The 10,962-nt window shown below is 57.5% G+C and overlaps 1 protein-coding gene across 6 annotated transcripts; it reads left to right on the top strand.

Annotated features, from left to right (window-relative positions):
* The first annotated feature begins 6,485 nt into the window (after positions 1 to 6,485).
* LOC132340197 (claudin-8-like) lies at positions 6,486 to 10,962 on the top strand. Of its 6 annotated transcripts, none has more exons than XM_059871070.1 (3): positions 6,486 to 8,680; positions 9,212 to 9,288; positions 10,442 to 10,962. In XM_059871070.1, exon 1 carries the CDS (start codon positions 7,742 to 7,744, stop codon positions 8,399 to 8,401), a length of 660 nt encoding a protein of 219 aa, XP_059727053.1. In that variant the 5' UTR covers positions 6,486 to 7,741; the 3' UTR covers positions 8,402 to 8,680; positions 9,212 to 9,288; positions 10,442 to 10,962. The 6 variants fall into 6 exon arrangements, 5 of the variants coding, with proteins under 5 accessions (XP_059727053.1, XP_059727038.1, XP_059727061.1 ...); XM_059871055.1 differs by having other exon boundaries at positions 9,609 to 10,962; XR_009489818.1 differs by having other exon boundaries at positions 6,497 to 7,664; positions 8,598 to 9,288; positions 9,609 to 10,962.

Here is a 10,962-nt window from a genome sequence, read left to right as displayed (position 1 = left end):
CCCCAGAACATTCCAGAAGTTCCCATTCCATTCCAGAGCTCCAGAACACCCACGATGAGGGTGGATAAATACACCCCAATGCTCCTGAGGGCTGCAGCATGTTATTCTTCATTTCCTGAGGAGTTGTTAAGCCTCATCCCCATGTGCATCCCTGAGGTGTCCAGTGGAATGAATGAGGAATAACAAGCTCAGGGTCAGAGGAGCTGCTCTCCTGGCTGCTCCAGGCACTCTCACCTCCCTGGGAATGGCCTCGTGCCCAGATGCAGCTCCTCTCACCCTCAGTTCCATCCCCTGCCTGCAATGGGAGCCCTGCTCCTCTCACTGCTCCCCAATTCCATCCCCTGCCTGCAATGGGAGCCCTGCTCCTCTCTGATCCCCAATTCCATCCCCTGCCTGCAATGGGAGCCCTGCCCCTCTCACTGCTCCCCAATTCCATCCCCTGCCTGCAATGGGAGCCCTGCTCCTCTCACTGCTCCCCAATTCCACCCTCTGCCTGCAATGGGAGCCCTGCTCCTCTCTCTGCTCCCCAATTCCATCCTGTGCCTGCAATGGGAGCCCTGCTCCTCTCTCTGATCCCCAATTCCATCCCCTGCCTGCAATGGGAGCCCTGCCCCTCTCACTGCTCCCCAATTCCATCCCCTGCCTGCAATGGGAGCCCTGCTCCTCTCTCTGATCCCCAATTCCATCCCCTGCCTGCAATGGGAGCCCTGCTCCTCTCACCCTCAGTTCCATCCCCTGCCTGCAATGGGAGCCCTGCCCCTCTCACTGATCCCCAATTCCATCCTCTGCCTGCAATGGGAGCCCTGCTCCTCTCACTGCTCCCCAATTCCATCCCCTGCCTGCAATGGGAGCCCTGCCCCTCTCTCTGATCCCCAATTCCATCCTCTGCCTGCAATGGGAGCCCTGCTCCTCTCACTGCTCCCCAATTCCATCCCCTGCCTGCAATGGGAGCCCTGCCCCTCTCACTGATCCCCAATTCCATCCTCTGCCTGCAATGGGAGCCCTGCTCCTCTCTCTGCTCCCCAATTCCATCCTGTGCCTGCAATGGGAGCCCTGCCCCTCTCTCTGATCCCCAATTCCATCCTCTGCCTGCAATGGGAGCCCTGCTCCTCTCTCTGCTCCCCAATTCCATCCTGTGCCTGCAATGGGAGCCCTGCCCCTCTCTCTGATCCCCAATTCCATCCTGTGCCTGCAATGGGAGCCCTGCCCCTCTCTCTGATCCCCAATTCCATCCTGTGCCTGCAATGGGAGCCCTGCCCCTCTCTCTGATCCCCAATTCCATCCCCTGCCTGCAATGGGAGCCCTGCCCCTCTCACTGCTCCCCAATTCCATCCCCTGCCTGCAATGGGAGCCCTGCTCCTCTCTCTGCTCCCCAATTCCATCCCCTGCCTGCAATGGGAGCCCTGCCCCTCTCTCTGCTCCCCAATTCCATCCCCTGCCTGCAATGGGAGCCCTGCTCCTCTCACTGCTCCCCAATTCCATCCTGTGCCTGCAATGGGAGCCCTGCCCCTCTCACTGCTCCCCAATTCCACCCTCTGCCTGCAATGGGAGCCCTGCCCCTCTCTCTGATCCCCAATTCCATCCCCTGCCTGCAATGGGAGCCCTGCCCCTCTCACTGCTCCCCAATTCCATCCTGTGCCTGCAATGGGAGCCCTGCTCCTCTCACTGCTCCCCAATTCCATCCTGTGCCTGCAATGGGAGCCCTGCCCCTCTCTCTGCTCCCCAATTCCATCCCCTGCCTGCAATGGGAGCCCAGCTCCTCTCACTGCTCCCCAATTCCATCCCCTGCCTGCAATGGGAGCCCTGCTCCTCTCACTGCTCCCCAATTCCATCCCCTGCCTGCAATGGGAGCCCTGCCCCTCTCACTGCTCCCCAATTCCATCCCCTGCCTGCAATGGGAGCCCTGCCCCTCTCTCTGCTCCCCAATTCCATCCCCTGCCTGCAATGGGAGCCCAGCTCCTCTCACTGATCCCCAATTCCATCCCCTGCCTGCAATGGGAGCCCTGCTCCTCTCCAATGTAACAGCCCCAGCTTTCCTGAGGAAAACATCCTTGGTTTTAAGTCAGGCTGCACACCTCAGGCTGTTTTCCACCTTTTGTCCTTTCCCTTCCCTCACTTCCAGCCCCCAAGCTCCCAGCACATCTGTGGGATGAACAGGTTTCAGACATTGCTCCTTCTCCTGTGCTGTCCCCTGTGCATTTCAGACCTGGAATGAAAGCAGCTGCTGCTGGGCCATGGGCAGAGGAATTCCCACCTGGCCTGGCCAGGAGCAGCCCTGGCTTTGGGAGCCCTCGGGAGCTGTGCCCTGGTGCCCCAGGCTGGGTGCCAGTGCTGGAGCTCTCTTTGTGCAGGTTCATTTTGGAGGTGGAAATGAACAGGGTAATGACGCTCAGGACGTGGGCTTGGCAGAGGGGATCAGACTGGACTGAAAGTGTCCAAAGCATGACCAGGAAAGATGAAAAAAGCCCTTTTTGGCATGGTTTGAGACTGGTTTAGTTCCAGCACTGCTTGGTTACTGGCGAGCTCTGGCCCAGGGCTCTATTACAGTGCTGAGCTCCAAAAACAACCTTGGGAGTCTGAGCCCAAAACCTTGCTCCTAAGGGCACCAGGTGAAACAAAAGCTGTCACCTCTTTCTACAGACCTTGCCTCTCACCTGTCTTCAGGCCATCCCTGCCATCCCTTCTCTTTTTCTTTCATTCCACCCATTACAGCTCCCAAATGAAGCAGGTCCCCTGTGCCCGCCCAGCTGCTGGGGCTGGCTGTATTTCCAGGAGCTCAGTGCCCCCCGGAGCCCCCAGACCCACCTGGAGGTGCTGGCTGCAGGCACTGAGGGAGGCTGCAGCTTTCTGGCAGCTCCTGTCCCTGTCAGCCTGTCCTGCTCCCCTGTGAGTCAGGCAGGTGACAAATGCTTGTGAAAGCCTGGAGCGGTTCGGGGCATTAAACACTCGGAGGGGTGCTGAGTGTTTGGTTTCTGCAGGCTTTCATCACTCTCCAAGCAGCTTCCTGGGTGTCCAGGAGCCAGGCTCCATCAGCCATGGCACCACCCAGAGCCTGGCAGCCCTGGCAGCCCGGGCATTTTGGGTGTGCTGCAGCAGGTGACCAAACCAAACTGAGCTCTTGCAAGGCCAGTGCCAGGCAGGGCTCACCCCGAGGCTGGAGGGGAGCTCAGTGCCCAGGGAAGGATGCAGGGAGGCCCAGCCCTGCTGGCTCTGGGGAGCAGGAGAGCCCTGGGAGCCTGGTGAGCAGGGATTTGCAGCGTGCCTTTGGCAGATCTCCCCGTGTGCCTGCCCCAGGAGTGCTCCTGAGCCTCAGGGGCTGCACACAGCCTGCAGAGAGAGCTCTGGACACCATGGCTGCACACCTGTGCTGGGTCAGAGCCTCCTGCCCTCTCTGAGGGTGCAGGTGTGTGGATGGGCACTCTGAAGTGAAGGGCTGAGAGGTTGTTAGAGGTTGCTCCCAGAGGAATTGATGCTGCTCCAGGGGAGGCAGCTCGTGCTGCCATCACTGGTGCCTTAAATTAAACAGGAGGCTCACTGACAGGCTCTGGGAGTCCTGTGGGCTGGGGATGCTGCACTCCTTCCTTTGCAAGGGGCATCAGCACCTGCAGAGCCAGAGAGGGAGCAGAAGGTGGAGCCCCAGGGAGGGATTCAGACGGGCATCTTGGTTTGCAGGAAGAGCAGATGCAGATCAGGCAGAGATGAGGTGGAAGGGGACGTGCTCCCTCAGAGCCCCCTCTCCTCTCTAAGGCACAGTTTGGGCTGGGCAGAGTGCAGGGGAGCTGCTCCTGTCCTCCCGAGGCAGGCAAGCATTCCAGCAGCCCAGCACAGCTCAGGGATGGCCGGTGCACAGCCAGGAGCCTCCCAGGTCTAGCCAGGAGTGAGCAGGGATTTCCCCTTGGATTCAATTCCTGCCACCTGGCCCTAAATCCGTGGGATCTGCGGTGCCCACCCTGGGAGCAGCCGTGTGCTTTGTGCTCTGAGGGAGAGGAGCTGCCTCAGCCAGCCCAGCCCCTCCTGTGAGAGCCCAGCAATGGAGCTGCAGATCTGGGGGGCACAGGGCTGTCAGAGCCCCTCCAGGCTGCCCCAAACAAAGGATTGACCTACACAAAATGGCTTTTGCCATGCTTAGCAGAGCCAGGGCCTCGCTGGCATCTGGGGGAGGCTCAGGAGGTCCCAGATAGCCACAGAGTGTTGGGGTTTTATCCCAGCCTGCCTCCTGTCAGTTCTGAGAGCTGCGGCGCTCCTTTCAGCTCCTGAAATCGGCCTTCAGATTCCAGGTGGAGCTTTCCCTCTGCTGCCTCCTTCCCCTCTGCTTCCAACAGAAGGAACCATCCTGCAGCAGTGTCCCCTGGCTGTCCCCTGGTCCCACAGCAGTGTCACCTGGGTGTCCCCATCTCCCCCAGCAGTGTCACCTGGGTGTTCCCTGGTCCCACAGCAGTGTCACCTGGGTGTCCTCTGAGCCCACAGCAGTGTCACCTGGCTGTCCCCTGAGCCCATGTCACCCGGATGTCCCCATGTCCCCCAGCAGTGTCCCCTGGCTGTCCCCTGGTCCCACAACAATGTCCCCTGGGTGTCCCTTGAGCCCACAGCAGTGTCACCTGGGTGTCCCCTGAGCCCATGTCACCTGGGTATCCCCATGTCCCCCAGCAGTGTCCCCTGGGTGTCCCCTGGTCCCACAGCAGTGTCACCTGGGTGTCCCCTGAGCCCACAGCAGTGTCCCCTGGGTGTCCCCATGTCCCACAGCAATGTCCCCTGGCTGTCCCCTGGTCCCACAGCAGTGTCCCCTGGCTGTCCCCTGAGCCCACAGCAGTGTCCCCTGGGTGTCCCCTGGTCCCACAGCAATGTCCCCTGGGTGTCCCCATCTCCCCCAGCAGTGTCACCTGGGTGTTCCCTGGTCCCACAGCAGTGTCACCTGGGTGTCCTCTGAGCCCACAGCAGTGTCACCTGGGTGTCCCCTGAGCCCATGTCACCTGACTGTCCCCATGTCCCCCAGCAGTGTCCCCTGGGTGTCCCATGGTCCCCCAGCAGTGTCCCCTGGGTGTCCCCTGAGCCCATGTCACCTGACTGTCCCCATGTCCCCCAGCAGTGTCACCTGGGTGTCCCCTGGTCCCCCAGCAGTGTCCCCTGGCTGTCCCCATGTCCCCCAGCAGTGTCCCCTGGGTGTCCCCTCTGCTGCTGCTGGGTGTCACCCACCAAGGGCTCTAATCCTGCTCCAGAGGAGCCCCACCCAGCCACGGGGCACTCCCTGGGTGGATTGCTGCACTTTAATCCCGTTTCTCTGAGTTTTCATCCTCCCTGCAGCCGTGCCCTGGTGATTTCCTGCGTGGCCTCAGCTGCTGCCCCTCCCAGAGCATCCCAGGAGAATGATCTCCCAGCTGGGTCAGGCAGGCAGGAGAGGGGATGCAGGGCCTTAGGCACGGTCTGTGCTCCAGCTGTGCTCACCTGCAGGGCCTGCCTGCCCAGAAACTCTGCACAAAGGGTTTTCCTGTCTAAACAAACCCATTACATGCTGGTTTTAAGAGAGATTTCCCATCATAAGTTGATTTCTGGTTCTGGAGTTAAAATAAGGGATGCAAAAAGCAGTTTGGGGAATTCAGAGGTGAAGGATGGTGATGGAGGCTGTGCTCCAGCTGAACAGCCCAGGTCTGTGTGCAGTGCTCCTCTGAGGGAGCAGGGTCCTGCCAGAGATGGGAGCTTCCTTCAGAGCCACCTCTGGCTTCTGATTCCATCTCCTCCTCTGGGGCAGGATCTCAGTGCCCCAAACTCCTGCATCACAGGGCTCCTCTCCTCTGCCTGCAGAGCAGGGGTGTGGCACTCCTCTCCCTGTGAGCACACACCTGGCGAAGGATTTGTTCCTGTGTTTCACACCTCACCTGAGGATGTTCTTTTCCCACCAGATTCCTGCTTGTAGACTCGAAGCTGCATTGCCCACATCCCTTGGGAGCATTTTCCACATGGAAATGTCACATTCTGCTGAATAATTTGCATTACCTGGCACTTCCTTCCTTCCTTCTTTCCTTCCTTCCTTCCTGCAACTGGGCTGTGAGTGGTTTGGGTGGACAGTTTCCTTTTCCTGGCTTTAGCTTTGGCTTTGAGCATGTTGTGCAGGCACCTAAAGCTGTAATTAAATTAATGCCATCACAGGCAATGTCTGAGATTTCCAAACACACCAGCAAAAAAACCCAGAATATGTCCTTCCTCCACAGCACTTCTTTCTTGGGCTTTGGTGGGCCAGATTAGAAGTTTATTTTTTAACTTGTGGTTTTTTTAACAGGTTCCAAGAGGTGGAGTGAGCATCAGCACATCAGCCTCTCCACCAGCTGTGAGCTGTCACCATTTGTGTAAGTTTTCTAAAATCTGGGATAAGTGTACACACTTAGCTCTGTGAAATTCAGAGGTCAGACAATTCTAAGTGCCAGCAGTTTACATTAAATGATTAAGGCCACTGAGAGTGCCATCTGTAGTTTTGTACAGGATTAATGTAGTAAACACAAAATGGCACTTAGCATCTAAATATGAAAGCCACAGAAAAATATATGCAAGAGCATACTTCAAACATACTTCTGCTGAGAAAAAAAATTGCCTTGCTGCATCTTCTCTCTGTGCCTTACACACCTGTAAAGGCCAGCAGATCAAGTCAGGCAGAAACCTCAGGGTGGGAGAGGGAAGGAGCCCAGGTGGGTGCAGCAGCATGTCCTGGGCTGCCCGAGGCAGGGCAGCCTGTGCCAGGGGTGTGTGCCCAGGCTTGCAGGGACCTGGGCTGCAGCTCTGGGGAGGGGCTCTGCTCCTGTGCCTGCACACCCTGCACACCCTCTGCACCCCAGAGCACCCCCGCTGTCACTGAGACCACTGCTGTGGCACACAAGGACTTTTTCCTTCTGGCTCTCATGGAGGAGCGTCCCCTGACTGTGGTGCCTCTGCTCCTGGAGTCAAAAGCAGCAGCAGCTGTGAAGCTCAGCCTCCTCTTGGCTTTGTTGCCCTGGTGAATTTTGGAGCTGGAAGAGCGAAGCTTTGATGTTGGCTGGAATACTTGACTTTCCTGTACCTGTCTAAGATCATGATTAGGCTTTTGTGCTTGATCAAACGAGAAATCTCCATTAAAGGGCTGCACCAAGTACCTGTTGGCTTGATTGAAAGGCAAATAACAATCGGCTGTTTTCCCAGCTCTTAAGGAAACGAGCCCCACTCAAGCCTCAAGTGGAGCTTTTGTTGTAAGAACAAGTGTAATGACCCATTTTAAACAATACTTCAGCAGGAGGAAGTTCAGGCCTTCTCTACTGCATTTCCACAGAGCTGCAATCTTGCAGTGAAGAAATTGTTAGCCCTGCAATTAGGCACCTTTAATTGAATCCCTGCCACTTGCTTAATTACAGCAGCACTTCAGGCACCCCGTGAGAAGCAGTGAAATCAGCCCTGCCCCACCTCTTCCAGGCTGCCATTGGCTGCAAACCTGCCCGGCTTGATGGGCTGCACTCAGGGGCAGTTCAAAGCCAATAAATAGCAGGGCCTTGGAGCACTCAGGAATGGATTTCCACCTGTGGGGCTCCGGGCTGGAGCCAGCCTCTCCCCAGGAACCCGACCTGCTGCACCAGCAAGCCGCTGCAGAAGACATTGCCTGTCCTGCAGCTTCCACTGGAGCTTTCCAGAGTCCATGGCTCGTGTGGGTAGGTGACTTTGGGGGCAGCTGGAGCCTCTCAGGGAGCTGGAGCCTCTTTGGGCAGCTGGAGCCTCTCGGGGCAGCATGGCCTGCTGCGTGCTGCAGATCACCGGGCTGATTTTCGGCGGCGTGGGCATGCTGGGCACGCTGGCGGCCACGGCCATGCCCCAGTGGAGGGTGTCTGCCTACGTGGAGGCCAACATGGTGGTGTTTGAGAGCATCTGGGAGGGGCTCTGGATGGACTGCATCAGCCAGCTGGGCCTCAGGCTGCAGTGCAAGCTCTACGACTCGGTGCTGGCGCTGCCGCCGCCGCTGGAGGCCCTGCGCGCCCTGATGTGCCTGGCCGTGGTGCTGGCCATCGTGGCCTTCCTCATGGCCATCGTGGGGGTCAAGTACAGCCAGAGTGGCAAGGAGGGGCCCCGGGTCAGTGCCTTCGTCCTGGCAGCGGGGGTGGCCTTCCTGCTGACGGGCAGCCTGGTGCTGGTGCCGGTGTCCTGGACCGGGGGCGGCATCGTCCGCGACTTCTACGACCCCGCGGTGCCCGCGCCCCTCAAACGGGAGCTGGGGGCTGCCCTCTACGTGGGCTGGGCCAGCAGTGCCCTGCTGCTGGCTGCAGGAGCCATGTACTGCCACGTCTGGAGCAGGGCTGGCACGGCTGCCAGGCCCAGCCACCCCTGGCTGGCGGCGCGGGCAGCGCTGCCCCGGGCGGGAGCGCCGGCCCTGGGCGTCCATGCCTACGTGTAGCTGCTGCCCACGGAGAGCTCTGGGGGAACAGAGCCCTAAGGATCATCCACCCCAGCCCCTGCCACGGCAGGGACACCTTCCACCACCCCAGGTGGCTCCAAGCCTCATCCAGCCTGGCTTTGGACACTGCCAGGGATCCAGGGCCATGCTGAGATCTTCCCACCTGACATTGATTGACTTCTTAATTTGCCTCCAGGAGGAGAAATGTTGTTGCCCTGCTGTTTGCTGCTGACTTGGGTCTCTGCTCTCTGATGGCTGGCAGGAGCTGCTCTCACACAGGTGTGTGGTCAGAGCCCAGTCTCCATCGCTTTGGGAATGAGGAATGGCGTGGGACAGCAGCAGCCTGTGCTGGGCTGGAGGGAAGGAGCAGCTGTGCAGGACCCAGTGCCCTGCCCAGACCCCTGAGGGGCAGAGGGAGCAGGGCATTTCCCTGAGGAGTGGAGTGTCCCTAAGGAGTGCCCTGGGAGAAGCCTGGAGCTGGCAGCATGGCCCAGTGAGCAGAGAAGTTTGTGCTGCCCCAGCAGAGGCCTCTGGGACTGTCCATGGATCTCTCTGATGCTCGTGGAGCTGGTGTATCCTCCTCTCCTCCTCTGCAGAGCTCGGCACAGCCCCTGCTCAGGCAGCCCATGCCAAGTGCAATGACCCAGCCAGGGAATGCACAGGCAGTCCCCACCTGCCCCTCAGAGCACAGAGCTGCTGCCCACGGCTCCCAGCACGCCCAAAAAGCCAAGCCCTGACCTTGCTCCAGCTGCTCTGTGCTTGCCAGGCTGCCTTGGGAATGCAGCCTGGTCCTGTCTGTCTGTCCTGCAGGATCCAACAGCATTTGCATGGTTTGGAATCCCAGCATTCCCAGCTGAAAGCCTTGGAGCCTGCGTGTGACTTCCATGGTCAGTGGGCAAGGAAGGGCCAGCTCAGCAGGGTGTTCCTGGATGGATGGAGGGATGGGTGGAGGGATGGATGGAGGGATGGATGGAGGGATGGATGGAGGGATGGATGGATGGAATGGATGGCAGCATTGCAGGGACAATCTCATGGCCCAGGGCTCAGGCTGACCCTTTGCTGTGCCCATGGCTGCTGAGAGAGGGCTGTACTGGCTGTTGGGGCTGAGCAGAGCAATGTCTCTGCCCATTCCTTTGGCTGCTCCGTTTGAAAGAGAACATGGAAAGCTGCATTTAATTAAAGGAGTCTTTTATTAACTTGCCTTCAGGTGAACTGAGATGAGGCAGTGCCGTGCTCCACAGAAATGCATTACATGGATTAACTCAGGAGCATTTGCATTGAAGGCAGCCAGCTCAGATCCTGCACTGGGAATTTTCCAGGCCCCACCAAACTGGTTTCACGTCTCCAGCTCATCACTCGAGCAGTCAAATCAGCACTTACTAATCCTAGATGGAAATTGAAGAAAACACTCGTAAATAGGTTTTTCTAGCACTGAACCATTTTTTTTTTTCCTGTTGTCTCATGAAGTCTGTCACTGACAGCTGATTTCAGTGGAGTCGTTCTGGTGACTTTTGTGATAATTTCCACCACCCTGAGGAACCCCACCTCCTATTTTATTGTGGGGTTTTTTTTTTCCTTATAATGCATATTTTGTTTAATATGGAACTATTTGGTGAGTAAGCCAGAATTGCAGATTTTGGAGTAATTTAGATATGACATTTGTGATTAACAAAGCAGAGGCTGAAGACATTTGCAATGCAAATCTGATACATATTTATGTGTAGGTAATGGATTTAAATGATGATGTATTCAGTGTAATGCAACTTTATGCAGATGTAAGTGCTTAAGAAGTAATTAAGTACAGTTTTCTGTAACATTAATTAGAGGATCCTGAACGCTTCCACTATCAGTGGCCTCATCTGGGAATCAGACTGGAACTGGGTGTGCCATTTGCACTGGCAACTTTATTTTCAAAGGGCAGGAAGACGATAGAACTGTTTTATTTGAGCATTTAAGATCCGTTTCAAAGCAAACCTGAGCTTTTCATGTCTGGCATGAGCACCTGATGACTGCATATTCCCCGTTTCTGTCTTTTTCCAGCTGATCAAAAGAGGAGCTCAGGCAGCCCCGTGCTCGTGTGTGGGCTCGGAGCCCAGCCCTGCCTCCAAGGGCAGAGCAGGCTGGGCTGCTGCTGGCATGTCTGGGGTTGAGTGGCACGAATGGCACTCTCTGGTGATGCGTGGAGCATCTCAGGCTCACAGGAATCCCTTCCAGGGTGTTCACATTTCAGAGCCTGCTGCAGGAGCAGCTGTCTCAGGTGGGGCTGACCTGCAGGACGGGGAAGCAGGGGCTGCCTCCTCCTGCTGAGCAGAACTGGAATTCCCCCAGCGCTGCAGCTGCCCCGGTGCTCTGTGCCCACAGCCCAGGCACAGCTGGCAGAGCCTGCAGCCCCCCTGCACTGCTGGGACAGAGCTGGGTGAATATCGTGGTTAAATCTCTGCTCTGATGTGCTTTGATGTTTGGTGACTGCAGGACCAAGTGACTTTGGGAACAAATGTGTCCAGCTGAGCTCTTGCTGTGTATTTGAAATAAACGCATGGCCTTGCCACCAAAATCCACAA

The sequence above is a fragment of the Haemorhous mexicanus genome, chromosome 2, assembly GCF_027477595.1.
Source record: "Haemorhous mexicanus isolate bHaeMex1 chromosome 2, bHaeMex1.pri, whole genome shotgun sequence".
Lineage (NCBI taxonomy): Eukaryota > Metazoa > Chordata > Aves > Passeriformes > Fringillidae > Haemorhous > Haemorhous mexicanus.
The sequence above is the reverse complement of the archived record's forward strand: the minus strand, read 5'-3'. Positions and strand labels throughout refer to the sequence as shown.

Excerpts from the sequence above, each read along its gene's own strand:
- LOC132340197 (XM_059871078.1), top strand. The coding sequence starts at position 7,742 with ATGGCCTGCTGCGTGCTGCAGATCACCGGGCTGATTTTCGGCGGCGTG.